Here is a 15,362-nt window from a genome sequence, read left to right as displayed (position 1 = left end):
ATTTCGAACCAATCAGTTGTTCCATATCCATGTGAATGTTACACAACGTTAACTTAAGTGTCCGATGCAGATTACGCCGAGTTATTTTATTGCTCCGAACACTGCTGGAATCTTGTATATATATGCCGATAAAGGTTTGCGAATTTGATTTGTTCAATGTGGTCAGGCTACTTGGGTGGCTGGTTTTTATTTTCATTTTCCAGCTCTGGTCTAATTGGGAGTCTTTTGTGTTCTCTCCTATTTCCTGATCCCTGGCAGGACATGAGCATCACAGACGTTGCTGCCTCACTGCTTAGGACGGAGGATTCCTTCGCTGCCTGCCTTGCTCGGATCAACAGCGTCCTCCTCCAGCCCCTCCTGCAGTCAGGTGAGCACAGAGCGCAAAGCTGCTGTGATGTGGGCTCCCTGGGCTTGAAATTTCACATTCTGTGCCGGGGCGAAGGAAGGCTCTCCAGCACCCGGTGCCATGTGTTGGGGGGGGGGGAACGACCCAGCGGCGCATGCACAGCACCACTATGTATGGCGCATGTGTGTGCGCCGCTACGTATGCCGTACGGACGGTCGCTTGGTCCTCCGCTTGGGGCTGCACCGGAGGGCAAAGTGTTGGATTTTTTGAATAGTCAAGTTACTTTAGAGCCGGTCTAATGTAAATACTGTCTAAGAGAAACAGGTTAATTGTTCACAGGCGTGGGCTCTGCTTCTTGTATGTAAGGCTCTGCCAGAAAGACTTTTGTATCTCTTAGTTAGATCTTTCAGTTTGATTCATCTCTTAGTAGATCACTCTCTCAGTTGTTCTCAGTTTAAGAGATTTCTTAGTTGAATCTTAGTATGAGAGTTGCTTAGTTATAATGCTAGTTTGCTGTTAATTCTTGGGTAGTTTAATGGGAGTTATGTGGGAGTTATGTGGGAGTTTGTGGGAGGTTTGGAATGGGTTGAAGGTTGGAATGTTGCTAAGAGAGAAAGCATTTATCTTTAGTTTAAAGTCTCTTTAGAGTCAGTTTGTATTTCAGTTAAAGAAACCCAACCGTTTATATTTTCATCTGCATACTTTTACAAGTGTGCAGCTAGTAAGGGGTTTCATATTAGGGAGATAATTCCCTAAGCTCTTGGTGGTGTTTTCTTAGCCAGGTCAACTTCTGACTGCGTATACTCTGCGTGAAGCGTACTTTAAAGGGCCGCTGTAAACTGGGATATATGATTTAGATTAAGCAAGTTTCAAAATCCAGTTGTCTCAAATATTATTCTTATTATATATATTATTTTCCAATACAAAGTGCCCGGCAGCGCATGCGTAGCACCACTACGTACGATGCATGCACATGCACCACTATGTACAGCGTATTAGGGTGATGACTGTTTTACAACCTCATTTCCCTGTACCACAATTTTATGAGCTTTCATTAAAGATTAGATAAAATCTTACTTTCAAAGAGATTTGATATAAAAAAAACCTCACGTACAAAATGATTTAAAAAAATTTATTTATCAGTTTTTTGACCATTTTTGAAGTCACTGTAAGCAGATATAAAATTGAACCCAAGCTTTAGAGTCACAAATATACAACATTATATAGGGTCATCAAACACACAAGGAAGCTTTTTTTAGCTGCAGTAACAGTATAGACGCCGCTAGAGGGCGATGTTTTGCTACCTCTCCTGTAGGTTCTTTTCCCAGCATGCCTGGCAGGGATATGTATAGAATTGTTAAATACAATTTTATGAAATGGTAAAACGGCATACAAAAAAAAATTAAAAACTGTTTGTGCGTGATCTTTTTTTATATATATTTCAATGGAATATTCCTCATTTTAGTCATTAATAGGCAAAAGTTCATCCATTTGTGCTACAGGAAATATTTTTTGAGGAAAAAATGAAAAAGTCATCACCCTAACAGCGCATGCACGGCGCCGCTCCGTACGGCAGTGCCACGGGGACGGCGGAGGGATCCTCCACTTGCGGCTGCAGTGGCAGCGGCTGCGGCTCACACCACCGCGCCCAGGGCTGCAGGACGAACCCCCCGTGGGGTGCCTTCTTGCCACGCCCCTTGGAGATAGCACCTGGGGCGCACCGTTCCCCCCTGCCCCTTCCTCTGCCACTGCTCTGTGTCCAGTTCTGGGCACCACAGTTCAAGAAGGATACTGACAAGCTGGAACGTGTCCAGAGGAGGGCAACCAAAGTGGTCAAAGGCCTGGAAACGGTGCCTTATGAGGAACGGCTTAGGGAGCTGGGTATGTTTAGCCTGGAGAAGAGAAGGTTAAGGGGTGATATGATAGCCATGTTCAAATATATGAAAGGAGGTCATATGGAGGAGGGAGAAAGGCTGTTTTCTGCTGCTCCAGAGAAGCTGACACGGAGCAATGGATTCAAGCTACAAGAAAGAAGATTCCACCTAAACATTAGGAAGAACTTCCTGACAGTAAGAGCTGTTCGGCAGTGGAATTTGCAGCCAAGGAGTGTGGTGGAGTCTCCTTCTTTGGAGGCCTTTAAGCAGAGGCTTGACAGGCATATGTCAATAATGCTTTGATGGTGTTTCCTGCTTGGCAGGGGGTTGGACTGGATGGCCCTTGTGGTCTCTTCCAACTCTATGATTCTATGCTCTATGCATGCTGCTCCAGGTGGCCTTACTCGCCGGGGCTGTCCTGCATTTATTCTTGGGAAATCACTTTCTCTCCATGCTGCCTTTTGGAGAAATGTTGGGGATATTTCTTTCTTTTTTTAAAAAAAGAAATACTCCTTCAGAAAGAATTATGCCCCTGGTTTCAGCTCCCTCTCCAACCTGCTGAGCTCAGGAAGTTTTGGACCTCTTGAAATCCATTGGATTCAGCCATCACGGGCTATCTTGTGGATCTGCCAGATCTTTTGTCGGAGACAAGCGCCTCCCAGCCCTGGCCAGCATTTCCCCAAATTTTGGGGTAGTGAGCACTGAACTCGGGGGGGGGGGGCGCTTTTGCATCACAGCTCAGTGGCAGAACACCTGGCTTGCATGCAGAAGATCCCGGGTTCAATTCCTGACATCTCGTGGTAAGGCTGGCAGAGGCCCTTTTCCGGAGACCCCAGAGAGCTGCTGCCAGTCAGTGTGGACAGTATGGAGCAGGACGGATCAATGCCCAGACTTGGCGTTGGGAAGCATCTAACACATGGGTAGGGAAACTAAGGCCTGGGGGCTGGATCCGGCCCAATCGCCTTCTAAATCCGGCCCCTGGACGGGTCCGGGAATCAGCATGTTTTTACATGAGTAGAATGTGTCCTTCTATTTAAAATGCATCTCTGGGTTATTTGTGGGGCATAGGAATTCAGTCATTTCCCCCCCCCCAAAAAAATATATAGTCCGGCCCCTCACAAGGTCTGAGGAACAGTGGACCGGCCCCCTGCTGAAAAGTCTGCTGACCCCTGATTAAACGTTTGCTCCTTTCCCGCTTGTGCCGAAGGGTCTTTTGAGAAAACGAAGCTCTTGGTCGAGCTGAACGACCGCTTCCAAGTCGTCTGGGACCTGACGGAGGAGGACTACAGAACTCTGAAGCAAACCTTCGGCGTGTCAGAATCCGTCAGCGTCCAAGACCTGTACCTGGCCCAGAAAGCCGACTTGTTCCTTGACGCTTACATCCAGTGAGTACAACCGCAAACCCGTGCAGGCAGCGTGCCGTAGTGGTTAGAGCAGAGCTTTCCAAACTTTTCCTGTTGGCGACACACTTTTTAGACGTGCATCAGTTTGCGACACAGTAATTCAGTTTGGCTAGCAAACCGGCTGGCTGCCCGCTCTCTTTCCAGCCCCGGGAAGAGCACAAAGAGCGTTTGCGCAACTACACAATGCAGCCGAAACACTAACATGTTGTGACGAAGAGTTTGGAAAGCTCTGGGTTAGAGTGTCAGACTAGGACCTGTGAGACCAGGGCCGGATTTAGGTTTGATGTGGCCCTCAGCTACTGAAGGTAATGGGGCCCTTTATATGTCCAGCTGTCCTTTGTCAACAACAAATTGTCACTGCTTTTTGTGTTGAATATATGCAGTATATGGTAATTTATGGACCTAATAGGTATCTAAAGCCATTTGCACATAACAAAATATGTATTTTATCAAAGTATTTTTTGAACTGATATACAACTAAGAAGAAGTATATTAATAGTGAAATAATTATTAACCTCTAACTTAAAATGATTTTTTTTTATTCACCACAAACTTAATAATGCAAACACATTGGCATTTGGCAATAACAAAAGTTCCTTCAGAAACACAATATACAAAGACTGATAATTTGGGGGGGGGGGTCCCTCAAGAGAGTAGGGTCCTAAGCTATAGCTTGTTTAGCTTATACGTAAATCTGGCCCTGTGTGAGACCAGGGTTCAAATCCTGGCTCGGCTTTGAAACTCACAGCTTGCTTGGCCTACCTCTCAGGGTTGTTGTGAGGATAAAATGGGGAGGAAAAGAATCACATATGCCTTCTTGAGTTCCTCAGAGGAGAGATGGGATAGAAAAGTGATATTCACACATTTTATATTTACAGTATTTGCCTATTTTGGTAAAGACAGTTTCCCTTGTGCGCTCAGGAACCAGGTTAGACATGATCACAGACAGCGAAATCATAGAATTGTAGAGTTGGATTGGGGCCCTTAAGGATTGCCTAGTAGTCCAACTCCCGATGGAAGCTCTGCCCTGACCTTCCCGTCAAACATTTGTAAAAGAGCATTGCAAAACATCTGCAACGTTGCTTTTTTTAAAAAAATGATTTTATTAAGTTTTTTTCCATTTTATCGTCATATTTCACACAAAAGAAAACAATATAGAATATAAACCCCCACCCCATCCCCCGTGACTTCCCACAACCACATTTTCTGGTTTTTTGGCATTTTATCTCACCCTGCTTATTAGTTATTTCTTATTCTTTAAGATAATTATTACTCTTCTCTTATCATCCTTAACCTCATTTTTCTATTTCTACATTTATTTTGTTTATTTTTGTTAGTTGCAAGTGTTTAATCAAACCTTGCAAGTGAGTCCACTGCATTGATTCTGTGGATACAACATAAATGGTTCCCAGTCTTTCTTAAAATCTCTATTGTCTTTGTCTCGAAGTCTTTCTGTTAATTTTGCCATTTCAGTGTATTCCATCAATTTTTCTTCCCATTCTTCTTTAGTTGGTATTTCTGCACTCTTCCATCTTTGTGCTAGCAAAATCCTAGCTGCAGTTGTAGCATACATGAAAAGTTTTTTTTCCTTCTCTTTTGGCAAATCTTAAACTGAAATGCTTAGCAAGAAAGCTTCTGAAATTTTCACAAAATTAACTTAAACATTTTCTTCAATTCATTATAAATCATTTCCCAGTACACTACTTTTTAGTAAGTTTACAGTTCCACTACATATGAAAGAATGTGCCCTCTCGGAGCATGGGAAGCAATTTTTTTATAATTTGGCAGAATATTTGGATTAATTTATATGCATTTGTATAATTTGGAATAATTAATATGACATGATTGGATTGTTAAAGTGAAAAATTTAACAAAAATGATTTATATAAAAAGAAGAAGAAGAATCTGCGCCCTTTTTCTTTACATTTCCAACACTTATTGGAGCCTGTTTTAAACATTTTTGCCATCTTTACGGGTGTAATATACCATCTATACATCTGCAAAACGTCTGCAACATTGCTTCAATCCCAGAGAGCTCAGACACACAGCCTAACGCTTGCCCCGATTTATTTTAAACAGGTACTTCTCCACTTTCACCAGTTGTGTCGTGACCCAAGTCTTTGACCATGCTGCCAGAAATAAAAGGTGAGTATGGCTTGTAGGGTGCTTGAAGAGTCTGCAGGATAAGGCCAGTGGCCCATCTAGTCCAGCATCCTGTTCTCACAGTGGTTAGCTAGATGCCCATTATGGGAAACCCGTCCAATAGGATCTGAGGGCAAGAGCTGTAGGCCATTACTGCCTCCTGTGGCAGGGAGTTCCATAGTTTAACTCTGCACTGCTTGAGGAAGTGATTTCTTTTATCGGTCCTGAATCTTCCCACATTGAGCCTCATCGGAGGTCCACAAGTTCTAGGGTAATGAGAGAGGGAGAAAGACCTTTCTCTTTCCACTTTAAATGACTTTAAAAGAGAATTAGTCAAATGAACGGAGAAGCCTATTGATGGCTACTAGCCAGGATGGCTGTGCTCTGCCTCTGCAGTGATAATAATAATAATAATAATAATAATAATAATAATAATAATAATAAAATTTATTTATATCCCGCCCATCTGGCTGGGTTTCCCTAGCCACTCTGGGCAGTTCCCAACAGAATATTAAAAATACGATAAAACATCAAACATTAAAAAACATTCCCTAAACAGGGCTGCCTTCAGATGTCTTCTAAAAGTCAGGTAGTTGTTTATTTCCTTGACATCTGATGAGATAGTGTTCCACAGGGTGGGTGCCACCACCGAGAAGGCCCTCTGCCTGGTTCCCTGCAACTTGGCTTCTTGCAACGAGGGAACCGCCAGAAGGCTCTCGGAGCTGGACCTCAGTGTCTGGGCAGAACAATGGGGGTGGAGACACCCCTTCAGGTATACTGGACCGAGGCCGTTTAGGGCTTTAAAGGTCAGCACCAACACTTTGAATTGTGCTTGGAAACGTACTGGGGGCGAATGTAGATTTTTCAAGACCGGTGTTATGTGGTCTCGGCGGCCACTCCCAGTCACCAGTCTGGCTGCCGCATTCTGGATTAGCTGCAGTTTCTGGGTCACCTTCAAAGGTAGCCCCACGTAGAGCGCATTGCAGTAGTCCAAGCGGGAGATAACCAGAGCATGCACCACTCTGGCAAGACAGTCTGCAGGCAGGTAGGACCTCATCCTGCATACCAGATGGAGCTGGTAGACAACAACAACAACAACAACAACAACAAATAATTAGTTATTGTTATTATTATTATTTATAACCCGCCCATCTGGCTGGGTTTCCCCAGCCACTCTGGGCGGCTTCCAACAGTATATTGAAATAATCTATTAAATATTAAAAGCTTCCCTAAACAGGGCTGCCTTCAGATTTCTTCTAATGACGCTTAGGAAGACCAGTTGCTGGAAACCTCAGGAGGGGAGAGGTCTCGTATTCAGATCCTGCTTGCTGGTTTCCCACAGACATTTGGTTGGCCACTGTGAGAATAGGATGCTGGACTAGATGGGCCTGATCTATTCTTATGCTCTTGTTGTTGTTGTTTAGTCGTTTAGTCGTGTCCGACTCTTCGTGACCCCATGGACCAGAGCCTGCCAGGCACTCCTGTCTTCCACTGCCTCCCGCAGTTTGGTCAAACTCATGTTTGTAGCCTCGAGAACACTGTCCAACCATCTTGTCCTCTGTCGTCCCCTTCTCCTTGTGCCCTCCATCTTGCCCAACATCAGGGTCTTTTCCGGGGAGTCTTCTCTTCTCATGATGTGGCCAAAGTATTGGAGCTTCAGCTTCAGGATCTGTCCTTCCTAAGCATCATTATGCTCTTACAGAAGCATTATGTATGAAGGAGCCTTAGGATCCCCCTGCCAGACACACACACAGAGAGAATTTGCTGTAATAGAATCCACACCGAGGCATGACTTGTGATCACATTAATTTGTCCTCTGTCCTGCCGCTCACAGCTTGTTTTTGTCTTACCAACTCTGAATCGTTGCAGTGATTTCTGGAAGACCCACAAGCCGTCGCTGCAGCAGTTCCTCGCGGACTTCTCTCCGGGGACGTCCATCGCTGTCGCTCTCCACACTGTGCTGCACAAGCCCTTCTGGGAGCACCTCCAGAAGTACAGCCTGGTCTTCTCCCAGCTCAAGGAAGCTCCAGGCCAGGTAGCGGATCCTGTACGCCTTCCACTAGGCAGCGTGGCATAGTGGTTAGAGTGCTGTGACTTGGGATTCAGGGGACCTGGCTTCGCAACCCCAACTTGGCCCTGAAGCTCACTGGGTGATTTTGGCTCAGTCCCTACCTCTCAGCCTTACCCACCTCGCAGGGTCGGCGTCGTGGTTTGGGGGATTAATTGAGGAGGGGGAGAACAGCATAGCATCACCTTGAGCTACTTGTAAGAAATGCAATAATAAAAAATAAATAAAGGATATATAAAAATAATTAAAAAATAAGCTGTTAGACTTAGAATCATAGAGTTGGAAGAGACCACAAGGGCCATCCAGTCCAACCCCCTGCCAAGCAGAAAACGCCATCAAAGCATTCTTGACATATGGCTGTCAAGCCTCTGCTTAAAGACCTCCAAAGAAGGAGACTCCACCACACTCCTTGGCAGCAAATTCCACTGCTGAACAGCTCTTACTGTCAGCAAGTTATTCTTAATGTTTAGGTGGAATCTTCTTTCTTGTAGTTTGAATCCATTTCTCCGTGTCCGCTTCTCTGGAGCAGCAGAAAACAACCTTTCTCCCTCCGCTATATGACATCCTTTTATATATTTGAACATGGCTATCATATCACCCCTTAACCTTCTCTACTTGTCTGTGCAGATTAATAATAATAATAATAATAATAATAATAATAATAATAATAATGTATTTATTTATTTAGTATATGCTGCCCATGTGGACCCAGGTGGCGCTGTGGGTTAAACCACTGAGCCTAGGGCTTGCTGATCAGAAGGTCGGCGGTTCGAATCCCTGTGACGGGGTGAGCTCCCGTTGCTCGGTCGCAGCTCCTGCCAACCTAGCAGTTCAAAAGCACGTCAAAATAGATAAATTGGAACCGCTACAGCGGGAAGGTAAACGATGTTTCCATGTGCTGCTCTGGTTCACCAGAAGCAGCTTTGTCATGCTGGCCACATGACCTGGAAGCTATACGCCGGCTCCCTTGGCCAATAATGCAAGATGAGCGCGCAACCCCAGAGTCGGTCACGACTGGACCTAATGGTCAGGGGTCCCTTTACCTTTTACTATGCTGCCCATCTGACTAGGTTGCCCCAGCCACTCTGGGCGGTTTCCAACAAATTAAAAATATTAAGCACATCAGACATTAAAAACGTCCCCAGCTTTCCTTGAGGGCTATGGTAGGGAGGGTTCAATATGCAATTTTTCTTGAATGAAAAACTGTTTTGTTTTTGGGGTGGGGCAGTTGAAAGTAAGTTGTTGTTTTTTTCAAATCAGTGAGGATGGAAGAAGCCCCATAGAGGCACAGTGGGGCTTGATTTAGTCTGCTCTGCCTCCCCGCCTAACAGCTGGCATGCGGGGTTTTGCAGCAGCCTCTTCCCTGAGCATCCTCTGGCCTCCTGCCAGCCCCAGAGCTTCAGCTCCAGATATTTTGATCTAGAATGGGGAGACAGTAGGAGAGAGCAAGCTGGAGAACAGGGGAAAAAAGCAGACATCTGGAAGCTTTTTATAGGGTGCTCCCCAATTTACACAATTTCAGTTATGTGCGCAGGGGCCTGGAACGTAAGACTCTGGCGCCCCCTGCTGTTCAGCTCCCTGATCTCTGCCGTACCACTCACAGTGGACTCGCCCCTCTGGATAAATCTGGTTTATAAATACAGTGGTGCCTCACTAGACGAATTTAATTCGTTCCACGGGTCTTTTCTTATAACGAAAAATTCATCTAGCGAATCCCATAGGAATGCATTGAATTTTTTTAAAAAAAAATTTCCCCATAGGAACGCATTAATTGAATTTCAATGCATTCCTATGGGAAACCGCGATTCGCTAGATGAATTTTTCGTAAAACGAATTCGTCTAGCGAGGCAACCTCCGCTCGAAAAATCCTTTCGTTAAGCGGAAATTTCGTTAAGCAGGGCATTCGTTAAGCGGGGCACCACTGTACAGGTAGGTAGCCGTGTTGGTCTGACGTAGTCGAAACAAAATAAAAAAAAATCCTTCTAGCAGCACCTTAAAGACCGACTAAGTTTTTATTTTGGTATGAGCTTTCGTGTGCATGTGTGAAGAAGTGTGCATGCACACAAAAGCTCATACCAAAATAAAAACTTAGTTGGTCTTTAAGGTGCTGCTAAAAGGAATTCTTTTATTTTGTTTCGACTGGTTTATAAATCTAAGGATGTTTTTTTATTTAACATAATTTGTGAGACGCTTAATTGGATTACTGCAATGGGCTCTATGTGGGGCTACCTTTGAAGGTGACCTGGAAACTACAAGTAATCCAGAATGCAGTAGCCAGACTGGTGACTGGGAGCGGCAGCCGAGACCATATAACACCAGTCCTGAAGGATCTTCATTGGCTCCCAGTACGTTTCCGAGCACAATTCAAAATGTTGGTGCTGACCTTTAAAGCCCTAAACGGCCTCGGCCCAGTAGACCTGAAGGAGCATCTCCACCCCCACCGCTCTACCCGGACACTGAGGTCCGGCTCCGAGGGCCTTCTGGCGGTTCCCTCGCTGCAAGAAGCGAGGTTACAGGGAACCAGGCAGAGAGGGCCTTTTCTGTGGTGGCACCCACCCTGTGGAATGCCCTTCCATCAGATGTCAAGGAAATAAACAACTACCTGACTTTTAGAAGACATCTGAAGGGAGCCCTGTTTAGGGAAGCTTTTAATATTTGACGAATTATTGTATTTTAATATTTTGCTGGAGGCTGCCCAGAGTTGCTGGGGAAACCCAGCCAGATGAGCGGGGTATAAATAATAAAATTATTTATTTCTACTACTACTACAGTGGACCCTCCAGATACAAACTTAGTTTGTACCGGGTGTCCATACTTACCCCAAAAAGTCCATATCCGGAGGCACCGATTCTGCGCACATGCGTGACACGATAGAGAGCTTCTGCGCATGCACGTGCTGCAAAACCGGAAGGTAACGTAACCCGAGGCACCACCGGGTTTATAAAGAAACTGCCGTGGTTTACATAACGTACATTTTGTGGACAGAGACCAGAAGTTAAAAACAATGCGGCCTAAGAAAAATCATAATATAAATAATAGGAGCAGTTAGAAACAGCAGTATAAAACTAAATTGTATGTAGCTTATGCATCAGGGGTAGGTTTGCCAAAACAGAAAAGGTTTCAGCGGGTGCTGGAAACAGTATACTGAAAGTGCCTGCCTATACTGTCAGTGGGTAGGGAGTTTCCCAGGTAGGTGCTGCCCTGCTAAAAGATTGATTCCTTGCAAGTGTGGAATGGACATTATATGTTCAGATAGGTTGCAATTTTATGCATGGTGCTAAAAGTGGAGGACAGGTGCTAGGGTGTCTCTTAACAACTCACAGCATCCTTCCCAAGCTAGATTTCCAAGGATTTTTGCAGGGAAGAAGCGGTGGAAGTGATGCTACAATGCAAACACAACAACAATAACACAGTGCAATATAATAAGAAATAACATCCACTTTTCCGGTGGTGTAGACCTGCCTTTTGACGATTAAATAATAAAAAAAAGATTTCTGAAGAGCTATGTTGTTGGTTTTTATCCCCACCTAACAGTACCTGGTTAAAGAAGTGAGCGAAGCTGCGGAAGGTTTTGCAAAGCTTCACTTGTTCATTTGTCAAGCTTTGGATGAAGCCAACCTCACGCGGAGCCTCTGGAAGTCCCTGGGGCACAAGTTCACGGTGCGTCACAGAGGGGAAAAGGGTTGCAAGAGGTCTTATGGGTCCCTGATGCGCAAAGCATTTCAAAGATTCAACGGCTCAAAAACTCTGCAGCTGGGGGGGGGGGGAGGAATTCTGGTGCCAGCCCCCAGTCCAAAGAGGCCTTGGCTGAGGGCTGGATTTAGGTTTGATGAGACCCTAAGCTACTGAAGGTAATGGGGCCCTTTCTTTGTCCAGCTGTCCTTTGTCAACAACAAACTGTTGCTGTTTTTGTGTTTAATATATGCTATATGGTAAAGGACGCGGGTGGCGCTGTGGGCTAAACCACAGAGCATAGGGCTTGCCGATCAGAAGGTCGGCGGTTCGAATCCCCGCGACAGGGTGAGCTCCCGTTGCTCGGTCCCAGCTCCTGCCAACCTAGCAGTTCGAAAGCACGTCAAAGTGCAAGTAGATAAATAGGTACTGCTCCAAGCGGGAAGGTAAACGGCGTTTCCATTCGCTGCTCTGGTTTGCCAGAAGCGGCTTAGTCATGCTGGCCACATGACCTGGAAGCTATACACCGGCTCCCTCGGCCAATAATGCGAGATGAGTGCCACAACACCAGAGTCGGTCACGGCTGGACCTAATGGTCAGGGGTCTCTTTGCCTTTACCTTATATGGTAATTTATGGACCTGTTGTCGTTTAGTCGTTTAGTCATGTCCAACTCTTCGTGACCCCATGGACCAGAGCATGCCAGGCACTCCTGTCTTCTACTGCCTCCCGCAGTTTGGTCAGACTCATGTTCGTAGCTTCGAGAACACTGTCCAACCATCTCTTCCTCTGTCGTCCCCTTCTCCTTGTGCCCTCCATCATTCCCAACATCAGGGTCTTTTCCAGGGAGTCTTCTCTTCTCATGAGGTGGCCAAAGTATTGGAGCCTCAGCTTCACGATCTGTCCTTCCAGTGAGCACTCAGGGCTGATTTCCTTCAGAATGGATAGGTTTGATCTTCTTGCAGTCCATGGGACTCTCCAGAGTTTCCTCCAGCACCATAATTCAAAAGCATCAATTTTTCGGCAATCAGCCTTCTTTATGGTCCAGCTCTCACTTCCATACATCACTACTGGGAAAACCATAGCTTTAACTATACCTAATAGTTTATGGACCTCATAGGTATCTAAAGCCATTTGCACATGTTGTCACGCAATCAGTCCATGCAGAATGTAGGCACCCTATATATAGAAAGGAGCAAACCAGTGATATTTGAGGGAGCAGGCTAGCAGGCGGGGCCCATGACTTACATCATAGGAGCCTATACAACACAAAACACTGTTGCTATATGTAGGTTTTATTTTATTTGTTTTGTAGCTTATATTTTGGAAATGTACATCCAATTTTTTCTTCCTTTAATTTTTTTTTGGGGGGGGGCAAGAGAGTGGGTCCCTAAGCTATAGCTTGTTTAGCTTATACGCAAATCCTGCACTGCCTTGGCTAAACACAGGATCATAGAATTGGACACGAGGGTTATCTAGCTGAACCCCCTGCCATGAAGGAATATTTTGCCCAACATGGGGCTCGAACCCACGACCCTGAGATTAAGAGTCTCGTGCTATCCCATCAACATGTTTTGATGTTATGTTGAGTTGGACCATTAGTTTTATTTTCATTTTTTAAACAACTTTCTTATACATTTAAATCATTTTCCATTTTTACACATCTGAGATTACTCGAATCCCCGGATTTCCCCCCACCCACTCCTGATTTCCAATTTTTCCTATTCTTTTTCTTACATCTAATTACATTTTTCTCATTCATTTTATATTCTTTTTTTTACTTTAATCTTATTATAAGTGTTATATCCTGCTAACGTTTTTAAATACCTACAGTGGTCTTTAAGGTATTCTATAAATTTTCCCCACTCTTTATTTAATTTTTCCTCATCTTGGTGCTTCATCTTCACTGTCATCTTTTTGGTTATCCACATTTTTTTGGTTGGGACTTTTTCTTCCTTCCACTTCTGGGCAAGAAGCATTATTGTGGCTGTTGTCGCGTACATAAACAGTCATTTTAAATCCTTTGGTATTTTGTCTCCTATTATTCCTAGCAAGAAAGCTTCCGGGTTTTTTTTGTTTTGTTTTTTAAAAAAAGTTTTAAAAAAATTTTTTCAATTCATTTTATATCATTTCCCAGAATTCCTTTACTATTTTACATGTCTTCCACTAGTTCTGCACTTTTGACACCTGACGGGAGGGTGTTCCACAGGGCGGGCGCCACTACCGAGAAGGCCCACTTCCTGGTTCCCTGAAACTTCTCGCAATGAGAGGACCACCAGAAGGCCCTTGGAGCTGGACCTCCATGTCCGGGCTGGACGATGGGGGTAGAGACGCTCCTTCAGGTATACTGTGGAATGATGAAATAACTCTGTTATTCCAGGATGTTCTTTGCGTCCCTGAGAGGAGGCTGCTGGAAGACAGCCAGAATCTTGCCATCTTTCCCAGCACAGGAAGATCCGACCGGGTTCTGCTCTTCAACGACATCCTTGTGCTGATTCAAGTAAGGAGTCCAAATACAGTTTGACCTGGGCCAAAAATTGCTGCTGTGTGGAGCGTTCCCCGTTCAGGATTCAAGCCGCTCCATCCTATTCCCTTCTCCTCCCTGTTTTTCCATTTCCTCCCAGCCAGAATTCTGAAGCCACTGATCGTAGCCAGTGTTTTGGTGCCCTCCCTCTCCTTAAAGCTTTTTGGCCTCCTCCAAACCTGAGAGATTCTTCCTGTTCTTATGTGGCGCTGTTTCCTCTCTGTAAGGATTCGCACCCACAACTTGAACGTTGGAAATGGAGGGAACAATGGTCTAACCCAGGCGTGGGGAATAGGGTGATGACTTTTTTACAACCTCATTTCCCTGTATCATAATTTGATGAGCTTTCATTAAAGGTGAGATAAAATCTTACTTTCAAAGGGATTTGATTTAAAAAAAACCTCACGCACAAAATGATTTTAAAAATTTTATTTATCAGTTTTTTGACCATTTTTGAAGTCACTGTAAGCAGATATAAAATACCCAGCTCCACCTCTCTTTCAAATCAGAACCAGTGAAGGCAGTGAAGGTCCTGTGTGAGTGCCTGGAGGCGGTGGGAGGATGGATGGCGGCTAACAGATTGAGGTTGAATCCTGACAAGACAGAAGTACTGTTCGTGGGGGACAGGAGGCAGGCAGGTGTGGAGGATTCCCTGGTTCTGAATGGGGTAACTGTGCCCCTGAAAGACCAGGTGCGCAGCCTGGGAGTCATTTTGGACTCACAGCTGTCCATGGAGGCGCAGGTCAATTCTGTGTCCAGGGCAGCTGTCTCATAGCTGCCAAGTTATCCCTTTTTTTAAAGGGATTTTCCCTTATGCTGAATAGGCTTCCTCGCGAGAAAAGGGAAAACTTGGCAGCTATGCTGTCTATCAGCTCCATCTGGTACGCAGGCTGAGACCCTACCTGCCTGCAGACTGTCTAGCCAGAGTGGTGCATGCTCTAGTTATCTCCCGCTTGGACTACTGCAATGCGCTCTACGTGGTGCTGCCTTTGAAGGTGACTCGGAAACTACAACTAATCCAGAATGCGGCAGCTAGACTGGTGACTGGGAGCGGCCGCCGAGACCACATAACACCGGTCTTGAAAGATCTACATTGGCTCCCAGTACGTTTCCGAGCACAATTCAAAGTGTTGGTGCTGACCTTTAAAGCCCTAAATGGCCTCGGTCCAGTATACCTGAAGGAGCGTCTCCACCTCCATCATTCTGCCCGGACACTGAGGTTCAGCACCGAGGGCCTTCTGGCGGTTCCCTCGTTGCGAGAAGCCAAGTTTCAGGGAACTAGGCAGAGGGCCTTCTCGGTGGTGGCACCTGCCCTGTGGAACGCCCTCCCACCAG

At 45.3% G+C, this 15,362-nt stretch overlaps 1 protein-coding gene across 3 annotated transcripts in view; it reads left to right on the top strand.

Moving 5' to 3' along the window:
• Positions 1-15,362, top strand: part of ALS2CL (ALS2 C-terminal like) — an 87,925-nt gene that overhangs the window by 27,609 nt on the left and 44,954 nt on the right. For all 3 annotated transcript variants that reach the window (XM_060280995.1, XM_060280996.1, XM_060280997.1), the window contains exons 2-7: positions 259-367; positions 3,428-3,605; positions 5,703-5,768; positions 7,635-7,800; positions 11,368-11,493; positions 13,884-14,003. In XM_060280995.1, the coding sequence (XP_060136978.1) occupies positions 262-367; positions 3,428-3,605; positions 5,703-5,768; positions 7,635-7,800; positions 11,368-11,493; positions 13,884-14,003 (762 nt within the window). In that variant the 5' untranslated portion in view covers positions 259-261. The remainder of the gene's footprint in view (positions 1-258; positions 368-3,427; positions 3,606-5,702; positions 5,769-7,634; positions 7,801-11,367; positions 11,494-13,883; positions 14,004-15,362) is intronic.

This window comes from Zootoca vivipara, chromosome 12 (assembly GCF_963506605.1).
Source record: "Zootoca vivipara chromosome 12, rZooViv1.1, whole genome shotgun sequence".
Lineage (NCBI taxonomy): Eukaryota > Metazoa > Chordata > Lepidosauria > Squamata > Lacertidae > Zootoca > Zootoca vivipara.
Note: the sequence above shows the minus strand (reverse complement) of the source record. Positions and strands in the feature narration are given on the sequence as shown.